This window comes from Chelonia mydas, chromosome 7 (assembly GCF_015237465.2).
Source record: "Chelonia mydas isolate rCheMyd1 chromosome 7, rCheMyd1.pri.v2, whole genome shotgun sequence".
Classification (NCBI taxonomy): Eukaryota; Metazoa; Chordata; order Testudines; family Cheloniidae; genus Chelonia; species Chelonia mydas.
The window spans coordinates 31518791-31533854 of NC_057853.1; the positions used below are offsets into that span (position 1 = coordinate 31518791).

The window sequence follows — 15064 nt, forward strand, 5'->3', positions numbered from 1 at the left end:
CACCTGGAGAAGGAGCCGGCGAAGGCGAGTGGAGAGGGCTATCAGGACAGGAGCGAGATGGGCCAGGCCAAGGAGCACCAGCGCCGGATCCACTACAACTGGGACTTCCAGAGCCCGGGCAAAGAGCAGCCCCTGCTGCACCAGCCCCAGCACAGAGGGGGGTCCCTGCCCCGGGCCAAAGGCGAGAAGGTGTTGCAAAGGGAGCAGGAGTGTGGGGATGGGGTGATGGACTCCACACTGCTGTAAGGGGGCCCATAGGCAGATGAGACCCCCACCCCACAGCCACTTCATTGTCTACCCCCTGCTGCCCCCTACCACTTCACTGTCTACCCCTCACCACAGCAAGGAGCCCAGCGGATCAGGAGCACCCCACTGAGCATAGGGAACTGTAGTCTGGGTTTGCTACAGACTGCCTGGGAGACAGACAGAACGGGGGTGACGACACGTTGACCCAGAGAGATCTGTGGGGAGAGGACAGACAGACAGCCCAGAGAAATGAGAGGAAACAGATAGAGACCCAGAGGGATGGGGTAGGGGATGGACAGACAGAGCGAGAGATGGTGGGGAAATGGGATGGGGACTGACAGGCAGACCCAGATAGAAAGGGAGGGGACACAGATAAAGGAAAGTAGGGGGGGATCCCACAAATCCATGTGGGGCCAGGAGCATCAATCCTGGGCTGACCCCTATGGCTGCACCCCACCCTGCTGCTCTTCCCACCAGCCCCATCTGCATAAACTTGCATTTCCCTGCTGACTGTGATCTGATCCGCCCCCACTGTACACAGGCTCCTGGACCGAGCCACTAGCATGACCCGACCCCTTTTAATTAAAATTACAGACACCAACGTTAAAGGAATAAACTCCGAAGGCCAACGGGTGTTTGATTTCAGCCCACGGAGCTGGGCCAGCACACGGGGAAGAGTCACCCGGCGCCGAGATGAAGCTGTGTCCAGGGTGGGACATGGGGATGCTTATAGAGAGATTCCCTCAACTAGTGCTGAGATGCAGGTTCTGTCCCCAGCTCTGGGAGGGGCATGGAGTCAAGTGGGTTAGGGTGGGAGGCTGGGAGCCAGGATGCCTGGGTTCCATTTGCCCGTCTGAAAGAGGAGATCTATCTATCTGCCAGTCTCCCTGCTCTAACTATCAAATGTCTCCCTTCCCAGAGCCAGGGATCGAACTCAGGAGTCCAGCCCCAACTCCCTGCTCTAACCAGAATACGCCACTTCTTCCCCAGGGCCACATGTATGACCCAGAGTCCTGACTCCCAGCATACACCCCCAACTTGAACCCACAAGACTGCACGCCCTTCTCAGAGCTGAGTATAGAACCCAGGAGTCCTGTCTCCCCTTGGGAAGCTCTCAACCCACCAATGCCCTTTCTAATGGGGGTGGGGAATGGAACCAACCGCCTTTCCATCTGTTTCCTGATTCCCATTTATGGAACACCGGCTTTATGGGCCAGTGCTTGGTGTCCAAAGGGCATCCCTCAGTGCCATGAATTAGGAGTATTGTGTGGGGAGGGAGATAAGGCTGCTAGACTGGATCTGGGAGCTAATGAGTAACCCCATGAGCCCTGGTGACAGTATCAGAGGCATGGGTTGATCCAGAGGGTGTGGGGCCCCATCTGCTATAAAGGGCCCACCACACACACCTCACCCCCAGGAAGAGGCTGGAGCCCATGGCAGGCTGTGGGATGAGCTGGCTGAAGATCCTAGGGGCCGTGATTGTGGGGGCCCTGCTGCTGACGGTCGGAATTCTGTTGGGCCACTTCGCCATCCCCAAAGCGGGGAATGGCCAGGGGGCACCCAGCCAGGGGACGCCTAGCTGGGTGCAGACCGTGGGCCGGGATCTGAATGAATCCCTGCTGCAGAGCTTCATGGATCAGGTGGAGAGCGGGAAGATCCGGGAGAATCTGAAGTAAGGAGGGGAGGAGCGATGGAAAAGCCCCATTGAATTCACCCACATTCAGGAGATCCAGGACTCCTGGGCTGCAAGGCAGGATCATCCCCTACAGCCTATTCCCACCCAGGGGGATGGGATCATCCCCTATAATCTATCCCCTGCCCCGCCCCATCCCCTGGGGATAGGACAGGATTGTCCCATACAGTCTAGTCCCCCCTTGGGCCAGCTAGCCTCCTCTCAACCTGTGGCCAGATTGGAACCAGTGCCCCATCGAGGGAGAGGCCCTGTATCCCTAGCTTGTAGCCCCAGTTCTGCGAGAGGAGTGGTGTTTAGTGGTTACAGTGGGGGTGGAGGGAGGAGCTGGGAGCCAGGACTCCTGGGTTCTATCCCCCACCAGAACCTGCAGTCCTGAGGGAGCTGTGATCTCAGGCACTCCCCTGTACCCTTCACCAGGACCCTGGCCTCCCAGCCCCACATGGCTACAACTAAGGGGGATGAAGAGCTTGTGAAGCTGCTGCTGAGCCGCTGGCAGGACCCGCAGATCGGTCTGGACAGCACCAGCGAGGATGTGTATGGCGCATTCCTGTCCTTCCCTGACCCACAGAGACCCAACAGCATGGCCGTGGGTGTGTGTGGGCAAGTGAGGGCTGGGTGTGTGTGTGCAGGGCACAGGGCTGTAGCGGTGGGATCAGGGTACTGGAGGGAGGGCTGGAGTGGTGGAAGGAGGGCAGGAGAAACTGGGAGACAGGGCAAATGGGTGCAGGGGTGAGGGGGACACTGGGGCAGCTGGGCACAGGGGCTTGTGGGGTGCTAGACAGGCCCTGAGGCAGCTGGGGCTAGAGAAGGGACAGGCAGCAGGGACTGGGGCAGGTCTAAGAGGGAGAATGGGGCAGGGGACAGGCCAGGAGGCCAGGGGTGGCGGGGAATTAAGGCAGCGGAGGACAGGGAGCTGGAGGGACGGGACTGGGGACAGACAAGGGCAGAGAGGGGCAGGGAGAGATGAGGCAGATGGCGGCAAAGGTCAGAACGGGATGTCCCACAGCAGGCACCCCACAGCTGACGAGATCTGCCTCCACCCCCAGTGGAGAACAGCAACCAGATCTTCTCAACCCGGCGCAGCGAGAAGAACGTGACAGCGGACCAGGCCCATGCAGATGTGATTCAGCCCTATGCTGCCTACGCCCCCCCTGGGAACCCCAGGGTATGGAGCAGGGTTGGGTATAACCCCTCGAGACCTCCTCGTGACCTCAGCTCAGACCCTCCCACTGCACCCAGTGGCTGTCAGCGAGTTATCTTATCTCCTCTCCCAATCAGGACCATGTCCCTTCTTTTATGAGCCCATCAAGGCTGCTAGGAGATCTCTGTCCCTAGGGTGACATGCCAACCACTACGTATCTATGGAGACAGTCAATTCCCTGCCCTGCCCAGGTCCTCATATAGCCACAAACAGCTGTCAGCGAGCCAACAGCCACTTATCCCCAGCCAGCCACACAGGTTGTCACGCTACATCTCTCCAGACAAACAGCCACCCAGACAGGTTGCCTTGCCAACAGCCATGTGTCCAAAGAGACAGTCACCCCAAATGTCACCACAAGACAGCCATGTATCCCCAGAGACAAACAGCGAGCACCACACATCATCCTGCCAACAGCCTCTGTCCCCAGATATAAACAGCCACCCAGACAGGTCGCCTTGCCAACAGCCACATGTCCATGGAGATAGTCACCCCAAATGTCACCACAAGACAGCCACGTATCCCCAGAGACAAACAGCAAGCACTACATGGGTTGTCACTCCAACAGGTGGGGTATCCTGAATGGCTGCCCTCAGGCTGTGGTAGCAACAGCCGTGTATTCCAAGACAGACAGCTGCCCCCCACATCCCCATGCTGATGACCACGGAGCCAGGCAGACATATTGCCCTGCCGACAGCCACACAATCCCAGAGATAAACAGCGAGCACCACACGTCATCCTGCCAACAGACATCTCTCCAGACAAACAGCCACCCAGACAGGTTGCCTTGCCAACAGCCATGTGTCCAAAGAGACAGTCACCCCAAATGTCACCACGAGACAGCCACGTATCCTGAGACAAACAGTGAGCACCACATGTCATCCTGCCAACAGCCACGTACCCCCAGAGATAAACAGCCACCCCCACGTGTCATCATGCCAACAGCCACATATCCTGAGGGATAAACACCCCTAACACATTGCTGTGCCAACAGCCATGTATTCCTGGAGACAAACAGCCTCCCCTCAGCCCCCATCACCAAACTGACAGGCATGTACCCATGGAAACAAATGGCTGCTCTCACATCAAAGACCCAAGTGGACCCTGACCCCATGACAACTTTATCTTGCCCCCCCCCCCCACCAGCCCCTCTGATCCTCTCTCCCGCAGCGCCCTGGGGCTGACTCCTCTCTTCTCCCCTCAGGGGAGGCTGGTCTATGCCAACCAGGGCAAGCGCAGTGATTACCAGGAGCTGGTCAACATGGGCATCAACCTGAATGGCACCATCGCCATCACCCGCTATGGGGGGGCTGACCGTGCCGCCAAGGTGAGGGGAACTCAGGGCCTACTGGCCACGGACACCAGACTGCCCCCTCATGTGGCACTGAAGAGGGGGCCTTTGGGCTCCCTTCCCCCTCATCCAGTTGCTCCCTCTCTGCCCCCCCCATCCTAATCCCCCCCCATCCTTTGTCCCCCAGTTTTCCATCCCATCACCTCTCTCCCGGCTCTCCATCCCATCATCCCCTCCCCATTCCTCCAATCCCTTTCCCCCCAATATCTGACCCAAGGCCCCTTCCCCCCAAGTCCAATCACCCCTGTTCCCACTCCCCCAGTTCCATCAGCTCCAGCACTTTCCGCCCAAGGCCTGTCCCCCCAAAGCCTGATCAGCCCCAGACGGGGCACTGCACAGATCCAGGGGTGGGGGGTGCCAGAAGAGTGGCCCACCTCAAGGTGGGGGGCTGGATGGAACAGTCACGGAATGCCATTGCTGCCCCCCAAGGGGGTGGGGGCAGGGGAAGTCCAGCTAGAAGAGGGGGAACTGAGGCAGGAATAAGAGAACAGCTCAGCACACATACTCCAGTCTGGGCCACGGTGTGTGTGGGGGACATTCCAGCTGCCATTCCCGTTCCCCCTGGCAATGGTGGTGATGGTGGAGTGGATAATCTGACTGACCCTAACCCTCTAGGCAGTGAACGGGGCAGAGTTTGGTGTAGCTGGCGTGGTGGTGTATACAGACCCTGCAGACATCAATGATGGGCGGGCATCCGAGGAGGAGACCTACCCCAACTCCTGGTACTTGCCCCCCTCCGGTGTGGAGCGGGGCTCTTACAATGGGTACTTCGGGGACCTGCTCACACCCTACTATCCTGCCAAAGGTAACATGGCAGGGCAGGGCGGGACTGGCTTTGACCCACAATGCCTCTTGCTGTTCCCTCCCATGAAGAGGAGGGGAGTCTGTCCCAACCCCCTGCTGATGAGGCCAAGAGCCTCCTTGAATTCATCCCCCGACCCCTGCTCTTGTTCATCCAGATGACACTCCATCCTCTGCCCCCAGCTATATCCTGTAGCGGGAAGTTCTGCAGATTAACCAAACCCATTGGGGAATTGCTGCCCTGGAGTGCCCCCTATTCCCTGGACTATAGGAGCCCATCTGGCCTCCTCCACCCAATTCACCCGAAATCCTCTCCTTCCACCACCATCTGCACAGAACCCAAAAGTCTTGTCTCCTAGTTCTACGGCTCTAATCACGAGACACCACTCCCCTTCCAGAGCCAGGAATAGAACCCAGAAGTCCTGACTCCCAGCCCCCTCTGCTCTAACCACTAGACTCCATTCCTCTCCCAGAGCTGGGATAGAACCCAGGAGTCCTGACTCCCCAGGCTCTCTGGTCCTCCTTGTGACATACCTCCATCTGGGGTATGTCCCCTGCACCCCATCAGATCCAAGTCTGGACTGCCCACCATCTTTGCAGCAAATGACCCCCCACCATCCCAAACAGGGCACTGGGGGAACGGAGATAATAAGCCTCCTTCTTTGATTCACCTGCCTCTCTCTTGTAGAATTCACCTACAGAATCAAGGAGTCAGAGATCCAGGGGATCCCGCCAATCCCATCCCAGCCAATTGGCTTTGAAGACGCCCAGACACTAATCTGGTGGGTGACCAATTCAGTGGAGTTGGGGCAAAGAAGCTGTGAAATCTGGCTGAATCCACCCCTTAATGCATTTCAGTGACCACTACCCATTAGACTCGCAATCATCTCCCCTGGCCCTGGCGTTGTCCTGTAGCAGGACATAGCAGGTGAGAATGGCTGCTGGCTGGTGCACTGGATTGGGACTCAGGACCCTTGGGTTCTATTCCCGGCTCAGCCACCAGCCTTCTGAGTGACCTTGGACAAGGCACTTCCCCCTCTTTGTGCTTCAGTTTCCTCATCTCTAGAATGGAGATAATGGCATTGATTGAAAAGCACTAGATAAGAGCTAGGGAATATTACTAATCATGGAATAGTTTGAAAGGGGAATACACATGTGCACCATCAGCTTTAGCCACTAAGTGGCGACAACTCAGGCCCCAAGTCCGTTTGTTAAAAACACAGTCATTAAATGCAGGGAAAGAGTGCAACAAAATTAAATGCAGCCAGACCACTGCCCCTCCGCTTCTGATTCTGGCATTGATGCACCACTGAGGTCAGGAAATTCACCTGAACTGAATTACTTTGATCGTCAGCAATTTGGGGCAAGAACCCCAACCCAGAGGCGGCTGCATTTCAGCCCCAGGCAAGAGATCCCTGTATAAATGGCCCACGCGCCGTAACCCAGAAGTGGCGGCATCTCAGTAGTGGGGAGGAATCCCTGTATACATGGTGCTTCTGGGCACTACCACAATAAGATCATAAATAACCCCCAAGGCAACGGGAAATGCCTCATTCTCTCACAGTCCTGACTACACCATTGTACACCTGCTGTATTGTACATGCCATGGCCCCTCCATAGAGGGCCATGTAGATTTTATGAGAAGTGGATTGAACAGCCTAATAGCACAGGTTTATGGTGTAATGTATATATGAAGGGGGTGAGGTTCAATGGGTAGAGCAGGAGGAGCTGGAAGTCAGCACTCTGGGTTCTCTTTCCAGCTCTGGGAGGGGAGTGGGGTCTAGAGGTCAGAACAGCAGACCTGAGAACGAGGGTTAGACTGTGGTGGAGGGTAGGCTGGGAGGAAGGACTCCTGGGTCTGTCCCCAGATCTGGGAGGGGCATAGGGCCCAGTGGGTTGGAGGAGAGGGGGCTGGGAGTCAGGTTTCCTGGGTTCTTTTCCCAGGTCTGATTCCCTGCATGCCCTTGAACGACTCACTTCTCCACCTTGTGCCTCGATTTCTCCATCTATAAAATAAAGACACCCACAGTGCACCTCCTGGGTAGTGTGGGAGTCCCCAGTGTTTGAACTGTTCAGGGGTGTAAAGCACTTGGAGTATCCCAGGGAAAAGATGCTGCAGAGTAAACAAAGGAAGGTTATTATCAGGAGTGGGAATGCAGCCTTTGTGGCCAGGGCAGAGCTGCTGAGGAGACTGACAGAGGAGGCTTGGTGGTTTTGCGGGGGCAGCAAAAGTGGTTTGTGGGGAGCAGAGATTCTAATAACCCCATATATCTCTGGCTCTATGTCTTCTAGTAACCTGTCTGGCCCTGTGGCCCCTGCGTCCTGGCAGGGCTCTCTGGGCTGCTCCTATCCTGTGGGACCAGGATTCCGCACAGGGGGGCTGTTTCCCAACACCAGGTATGGATGTATACATGTGGTCCAGGATTGCATCCCACCCCCACAGCTCCCACCAAAAGTCACCTGGGAATTTCGACTTCCCCCTCCTTCCCCAACGCTCACTGTGCTAACCCAGCCCCTCGGACCCTGCATTCCCTAGTGGTGTGTTCCCAGCAGACACAGAGTAGTTAGATCAAACCATACAGTCTTCTTGCTGGGAGGCAACACTACTTTTGGTCTCAGGAGTCAGAACAAGAACCCAAACACAGAGAGAGACAAAGCCCAGAGGCTCAGCTCACTCACCTTACTCCAGGCTGGCTTTCTGCAGACAGACTGCTGCAAGGCCCAGATCCACGCTTCACTGCCTCTGAGCCCCCTGCCTTCAAGCAGGACCAGAAAAATCCCTGTGAATTTAAAGTGATCACAATCTGAACAGGTTTCAAGACACCACATCAAGACCCTAGCTGACCCCAAATCCCCTCTTCTCCACTCCCTGGGCACGGACCCCAACTTCCTCCTGCACCAGCTCCCATCTCCAGACCCACCCAACTGCACCAACTCCCCTCAGACCCCACTGCATTGTTACCACTTTCCCCTCCCTGACCCCCATTGCAATGACCCAGACCCCGCAACCTCCCCTAGACCCCTCCCATGCTGGCCCCAATTCCCCCATCCCCTGTTCCCTGCTCCAGCCCCCATCATGTCAATCTCCCACTGCACTGACCCTGACACACACACCCCAACCCCCACTAGGCTAACCCCAGCTCCTCTCGCTCTCCCCACAGCGATGTCCAGGTCAACGTCTACAACCAGCGAGTCATCAAGAATTCCTCCAACGTGATGGGGTTCATCCGGGGCAGCGAGGAACCTGGTGAGTGTGCCCCCTGTGAACAACCACCAAGCACCCCCACACCTACCACCACTCCCACCACCCCAACCCCCTCTCCCCCACCCCACAAACCTGGAGTGTCCCCCACCCTGCCCCATTCACCATACTGGGATACACCTCTCTCCATGCCCATTCCCCCAAACCTCTCATTCCCTCCCCCTCTCCATGCCCTGGAGCACTCCTCAGTGGGCTCCTCTTCCCCCATGCCCAAGAGTGCTCCCCAGTGACCCCCACCCCCCTCCAACACTGCTCCTTTATCATCTGGGCTCACAGCTGGCAAGCTCCCCCCACCACACTCCATCCTGAGCAGCCCTCCCCACCCCCGTGCACTCCCCCCAACATCCCGATCAGCAGCAGGGCTCCGTCTCTCTCCTCGCCCCCCCCCCCAGACAGGTATGTCTTGTACGGCAACCACCGAGACAGCTGGGTGCACGGAGCCATCGACCCGAGCAGTGGGACGGCTGTCATGCTGGAGATCACCCGCGTGCTGGGCAAGATGCTGAAAGAAGGTATGAGGGCTTGGGGGGGCGCACAGGGGTGCAACTATCCCCAGTGCACAGCTAGGGAAACTGAGGCACAGAGTGGACTTGCCTTCGAGGTCAGCCAGCACATCAGTGGCAGAACCCAGGAGTCCTGACTCCCAGAACTGCCCTGCTCTAACCGCGACGTCTGAATCTCCAGGCTGCTTGTTTCTCCACAGGGAAGTGGCGCCCCAGAAGGTCCATTATCTTTGGCAGCTGGGGGGCTGAGGAGTTTGGTCTGATTGGCTCCACCGAGTACACGGAGGTAAAAACCCAAGAGAGAGAGGGGAGGGGGATTAACAGCGGCTCCCCTTTGGAGGGGTAAAATGGGAGGGAGGGTGGATGTAGCTGCTGCCCTCTGTTGCATCCAAGCAGACCTGCACCCAGGTATGTGCTGAATGTACTGTAGTGGATCAGGATGTTACAATGAGCCTGTCACTCCCTGCACCAGACCCATGGGCGCAGCGAGCCCAGAGCAGACCCATGGCCCATGCAGCTCACCCGATCCCATTGCACTAACTGCTGGGTCTCTCCCTTGCCCAGGAATTCTACAGCAAACTGCGGGAGCGGAGCGTGGCCTACATCAACGTGGACATCTCTGTCTTCGGTGAGCGTCTGTCTGTCCTGCCTTCCCTCCTCCGTGCTTGCTGCACCATCCCCTTCTCTGCGTTGTGTAGAAGGGCCGCGACACCGTGCCCAGGCGGGCTGGGGTGTTTTGGGGAGGAAGGGATGAAAGGGAGCGTGCGTCATGCGAGTGCATGTGCAATCAGATGGGCACAAGTGCGAGAGCCTGCAAGCAAGTGAATACGTGTCTGAGGAGGTGCAGCTGAATGGTTGTGTGAGAGTACACGTGCCAGAGGGTGCGACTGAACAGCCATGGAAGGGAAAGCATGTGCCACATAAGCAGGTGGCAGAGAGTGCAGGTGATGCCGTTCTGGCTGTGCTGCGGGCCAGTTGGTGCCGCAGAGCCCCAGGGCGTGGCGGGTCTCCCTGTATGATCCGGCACAGCCCCTAACATTGCCTCACCTGGGCTTTCCACAGCCAACGCCACCCTGAGAGCCCAGGGGACACCGCCTGCCCAGAGTGTCATCTTTGCAGCTGCCAAGCAGGTACCAGGGTGGATCTGTGGTGGGGGAGGTGTGTGTGTCCGTCCCCTCTCCTACTGCAGGGGAGTCTGACTCATGTGAACCTATTCCAGGTCCAGACCCCGGCCAGTTCCTCCATGTCCGTCTATGACAACTGGAGAAACCACTTCAACCGCATCAGCCCCAGCTACGGCGTCATCCCCAAGTGAGAGCCCAAGTCAGTGGGAACCACCACCCAGGCCCCCACACTCCAAGGGTGGATGATAGGGAGTAGGAGGGACCGGAAAGGGGCCAAGATCTTCTCCTCCCCACCCCCTTCTGTGGCTCAGATTGAAGAGAAAGCTTCATTGTTGGGGGAGTAGCAGATGGGGGGCGGGGGATACTGGACTGGATGGGCCCACTGTTCTGATCCACCGAGGGGGATACTGGGCTAAACAGGCCCATTGGTCTGATCTGGGGTGGCAGAGAGGGAGAATACCAGGAGCCTGGGCAACTCTGAACCATGACAACAGCCACAGAACATACCAAAGAATGGGGGCTTGGGGATCTCACCCTGTAGGCAGGGGCCACATCAGCGGAGCAGGAGATGGCAAACTCTGCTCTCCACCCAGGGATGTTTCCCCTTCCCACTGTCTCCCCCCTGCCTGGCCCTGAGTCACTCACCCATCTCCATCCCCCGCACAGCTTAGGGTCCCTGGGTGCCGGGAGCGACTATGCCTCCTTCATCCATTACCTAGGCATCACCTCCATGGACATCGCCTACACCTATGACAGGGTAAGGACACCTGCTGCTCTGGGATGAGCCTGACTGAGCCGCTCCCTCCTGACAGACATGGCCTCAATCCCAGATCCCTGCCCACGTGGGGCATTCACTGGGCGCTGGAAAAGAGGCAGGGAGAGCGCAGAATTGGGCTATCTCGCTGCTACCCTCTGCTCAGTAGGGGGCGCTCTCCCCTCAGTCAGTGCTGACTCCTGTGCTGTGCCTGGGGGGCACTGTATTGCAGGGAGCAGATTGGGGGGGCCCAGTAGAGGGCACTGTCCCTCACAGTGCTGACCCCAGTGTGGGGCTAAGGAGCTGGGCAGGTGAGTCAAGGGGAGGGTTTGCTGGGAGATCTCACCTCACTAGGGGAAAGAGGGGGGCCTTGGGATCTGTGCCCCTTTTGTTTTCAGCTGCTTTGCCCCTTCCCTGCCCTAGAACAAGACATCTGCTCGGATTTACCCTGCCTACCACACGGCCTTCGATACCTTTGACTATGCTGACAGGTTCATCGACCCAGGTAAAGGGCGTGGCATTCACCCTGGGCAGGCATGGGGGCCTGGGTATTGCGGGGGGAGGTTTAGGATGCATCTAATCCCTTTATCCCCATTTGGCCACAGGGTTCACCAGCCACCAGGCCGTGGCCCGGACGGTCGGCAACGTGCTGCTACGGCTGGCCGACAGCCTCGTCCTCCCCCTTAATGTGAGCGACTATGGAGAGAAGCTGGATGAGCTGTACAGTGCGGCCGCCCAGGGGGACTTCCTGGCCAACCTCACTGCCAACAATCTCTCTCTTGGTGCGTGCTGGACTCCTAGGTGTTATCGCCAACAATCTCTCTTTCGGTGCGGGCGGCAGGACTCCTAGGTGTTATCCCCAACAATGTCTCTCTCAGTGTGGGACTCCTAGGTGCAGGCAGGTGGGACTGCTGGGTGTGATCCCAAACAATCTCTCTCTTGGTGTGGGCGGGCAGGACTTCTAGGTGCTATCCCCAACAATCTCTCTCTTGGTGTGGGTGGGTGGGACTCCTAAGTGCTATCCCCAACAATTTCTCTCTCGGTGTGGGTGGGTGGGACTCCTAGGTGTTATCCCCAACAATCTCTCTCTCAGTGCAGGCCGGACTCCTGGGTGTTATCTCCAAAAACCTCTCTCTCGGTGCAGGCGGGTGGGACTGCTGGGTGTTATCCCCAACAATCTCTCTCTCAGTGTGGGTGGGCGGGACTCCTAGGTACAATCCCCAACCATCTCTCTCTTGGTGCGGGCGGGTGGGACTACTGGGTACTACCCCCAACAATCTCTCTCTCACTGTGCTCCAGGGTGGGGGTTCAATGGGGGCGCTCTCCCCTCTGGGTCAGTGCCAGCTCCAATGACCAAGTGCAGTTCTGCTCAGTAGCAGCTGCACTCCCCGCAGTCAGTGCTTTCCTCACCATGGTGCTAGCGGGTGCCGTGCTGCAAGATGGGGGGGCTCAGCAAGAGGTGCTCTCCCCTCTCAGTCAGTGCTAACTCCTGCACTGTGGGCACTGGCTGCAAGGAGCAGAGCAAGGGGCTGCTCTCCCCTCGCAGTCAGGGCTGACTCCAATACTTCAGGGGCCCATAGCCTGGCTTCCCTGGAGAGCCCAGATTGGTGTGGGGAAGGTGCTGATGGGGACCATAGGGAGAAGGGGCTGCAGACCTGCTCCCTTACACTTGGTCCTGCCCGCCTTGCAGACCCTTTGAAGGCTGCGATTGGTCAGTTCAAATCGGTGGCTGCTGACTTCAACCAGCGAATAACGAAACTGAAGGAGGAGGAGTCTCCCAGGTGAGACGTGTCCCTGACTGCATGTGCAATTGCACTGGTGGGTGTCCATGCCTGCCTGCCTCTGTACAACTGCACGGGTGCACAGCCTGGAGGCACTGACCTGCAGGGAGTGGTCACACGTGTTAGCATGTTCACATATACATGCATGGCCATGCTTGTGCAAACATGTCACCTGTGAGGGTTGGGGAGTCTCCCTTATTTACAAAGGGCACATAATCCTTGGACGCAGGGAAGGAGGGGTCTGTTGTCCTTAGTGGAGACCCCTCTGGGAATGGAGCTTGGAGGGGGGGTCTCTTCCAGTCCTCCAGAAAGGGAAAGGTTGGGACAAGGTCACAGGCCTGGAGAGCAGTAGGCAAGGCTGGATGAGATGATGGAGCCCCCCCACAGGCATCTGATGTAAGGGGGACCCTAATCCTACTCTGGTCTCTCCTTCCCACCCACCCCAGTCCTCTCCAGATCCGGATGGTGAATGACCAAATAATGCTGCTGGAAAGGGCCTTTCTCAACCCCCAGGCCTTCCCCAACAAGTACTATTACAGGTAATGCCATGTGGGGGGCTGGACAGGACACCTGGGTTCCATTCCGAAGGGCCCATCCTCACCAATCCCTGGTGCATCCTGGGTGAAAGGGCATCAGCAAGAGAATGACGTCTAGGAGGCGCGTGGGGTCTAGTGGTTAGAGAAGAGGGGTCTGGAGTGGGGATTAGGGTTTACAGCCTGGGGGCTAGGAGTTGGGACTCCTGGGTTTTATCCCCAACTCTGGAAAGGAGTGGTGTCTAGTGGTTCAAGCATGGGGGGGCTGATATTCAGGACACCTGGAGTCTATTCCCAGCTCTGCCGCTGACTCCCTGCATAACCCTGGGAGAGCCCCTTCACCTCTCCATGCCTCAGTTTCCCCATGTGTATCACAGGGCTAACATGATACTGACCTCTCCCATTCTCTTTCCAACTCCTCAGCCACGTGATCTGGGCATCCAAATCCTCTGACCAGGCCACCTTCCCAGGATTGGCCGACGCCTACACCAGTGCCCTGGTGACAGGGGACTGGGACCAAGTCCAGAAGCACCTCACCATCGTCGTGCAGGCTGTGGAGAACGCTGCCTCCACCCTGGAAGCTGTGGCCTAAAATCTTGGGGTCCACCCCAGTCCCACCCTGTCACTCAAAACCCAGCAGCTTATACACCTCAACTATCCTACTCAGAAGGCAGTCCTGGCACCCCATCAATGCCAAATGCCCCCTCCGTGCCTTGTGCTGAACTGATGGCGTCCCCTAGTGTGGGCACTGGGGGGAAGAGCATGACATTCCCAAATCCCAGTGGAGTGGGGTAACCTGCTCTCCCTGGGACCCCTGACTGATTAGCCTCCACCCCACCTCCCTAACCCAGCCTGGACTATTAAAGAACAGATGACAGCAGCAGGTGCTTCTGTTTGTTCATATGGTTGGTGGGAGGAGTGGAAGGTGAAGCTCATAATGGCGCAGGGAGGCCATCTGGGCCCACAGGAGCTCTGCTACCACAGTGCAGTGGCCAACTTGGACCCAAAGGCACTGCTGCCACCACAGGTAGGGCAGCCATGGTGGGGCCCCTGGGCCTCGTGCCCACAGTATTGCCCCCCCCCGATGAGATCAAAACTCACCGCTCTGACCCCAACCATCATGGGACTGGCCCACACACCAAGGGAGTTTTGTTGTTTTAAAAGACTAGATTGTAGTTTTCAGTCTGTCTCGATATTGAAAGTCCTCTGGCCCATCCCCAAGTGGGGGTGGGGGGACAAGTGGTGTCACTCACTCTACCAAATTTAACGGGTATGGTGATTTTGGCCCCCTGCTGCCTGAGTTCTCACCCCAACATCTGCCTATCCCTTGCTCCCCAGCCCCTTCCTCAGTTCAGCCCCCCGAGCCTGAACTCTGCTCCTCCTGGGGTTCTTCAGCCCCCTCTCCCAGGCATAGGGGCTGTAGTGTGGTCCCCCCCCCCTTCCAGGCCGGGAGGGGCAACTCCAGGGGCTCTTCAACCCGCACCCTTCCCAAGCCGGGGATCAATCCCAGGGGGACGAGGGAGCGGAGCCATGCTGAGCTGCTGGGGTCTTTTCTCCCTCCCTCCTGGAGGAGGACTTTTCTGCCTTCCAGCCATGCGGGGGCTGGAACTTCTCATGGCATTACCAGATGGGCTCCAGAAATCCATCCTGTCACTCACAAAAACATTGTGAGTTGGGAACACTTCCATGGCCTAAGGTGACCATCCTGGGCCCGGTGGGCCCTGCTACCACAGCACTGTGGCCATTAAAGGCCCCACAACCACAACACGGAGTGGGAAGGGAGTGGGTCCGGATTCCTGGGTTCTATCTCCACCTCTG

At 57.8% G+C, this 15064-nt stretch overlaps 1 protein-coding gene and 1 long non-coding RNA gene across 2 annotated transcripts in view; one reads left to right on the forward strand and one right to left on the reverse strand.

Moving 5' to 3' along the window:
- LOC122466487 overlaps positions 1-8069 on the reverse strand; it is a 34539-nt gene extending 26470 nt beyond the window's left edge. The window contains exon 1 of the long non-coding RNA XR_006292022.1: positions 7969-8069. This is a non-coding gene — a long non-coding RNA (uncharacterized LOC122466487). The remainder of the gene's footprint in view (positions 1-7968) is intronic.
- On the forward strand, positions 1688-14109 carry NAALADL1 (N-acetylated alpha-linked acidic dipeptidase like 1). Its single transcript, XM_027832551.2, has 19 exons — positions 1688-1918; positions 2357-2543; positions 2991-3104; positions 4342-4464; positions 5104-5293; positions 5978-6071; positions 7582-7686; positions 8451-8536; positions 8944-9063; positions 9255-9340; positions 9619-9682; positions 10117-10184; positions 10274-10365; positions 10845-10935; positions 11356-11437; positions 11538-11714; positions 12623-12713; positions 13160-13252; positions 13670-14109. Exons 1-19 carry the CDS (start codon positions 1695-1697, stop codon positions 13836-13838), a joined length of 2256 nt encoding a protein of 751 aa, XP_027688352.2. The 5' UTR covers positions 1688-1694; the 3' UTR covers positions 13839-14109.
- Positions 14110-15064: the final 955 nt, after the last annotated feature.

Excerpts from the sequence above, each read along its gene's own strand:
- NAALADL1 (XM_027832551.2), top strand. The coding sequence starts at position 1,695 with ATGAGCTGGCTGAAGATCCTAGGGGCCGTGATTGTGGGGGCCCTGCTG. Across the intron at positions 1,919-2,356 it reads AAGATCCGGGAGAATCTGAA|GACCCTGGCCTCCCAGCCCC; the intron begins GTAAGGAGGGGA and ends ACCCTTCACCAG. Across the intron at positions 7,687-8,450 it reads GGGCTGTTTCCCAACACCAG|CGATGTCCAGGTCAACGTCT; the intron begins GTATGGATGTAT and ends CTCTCCCCACAG.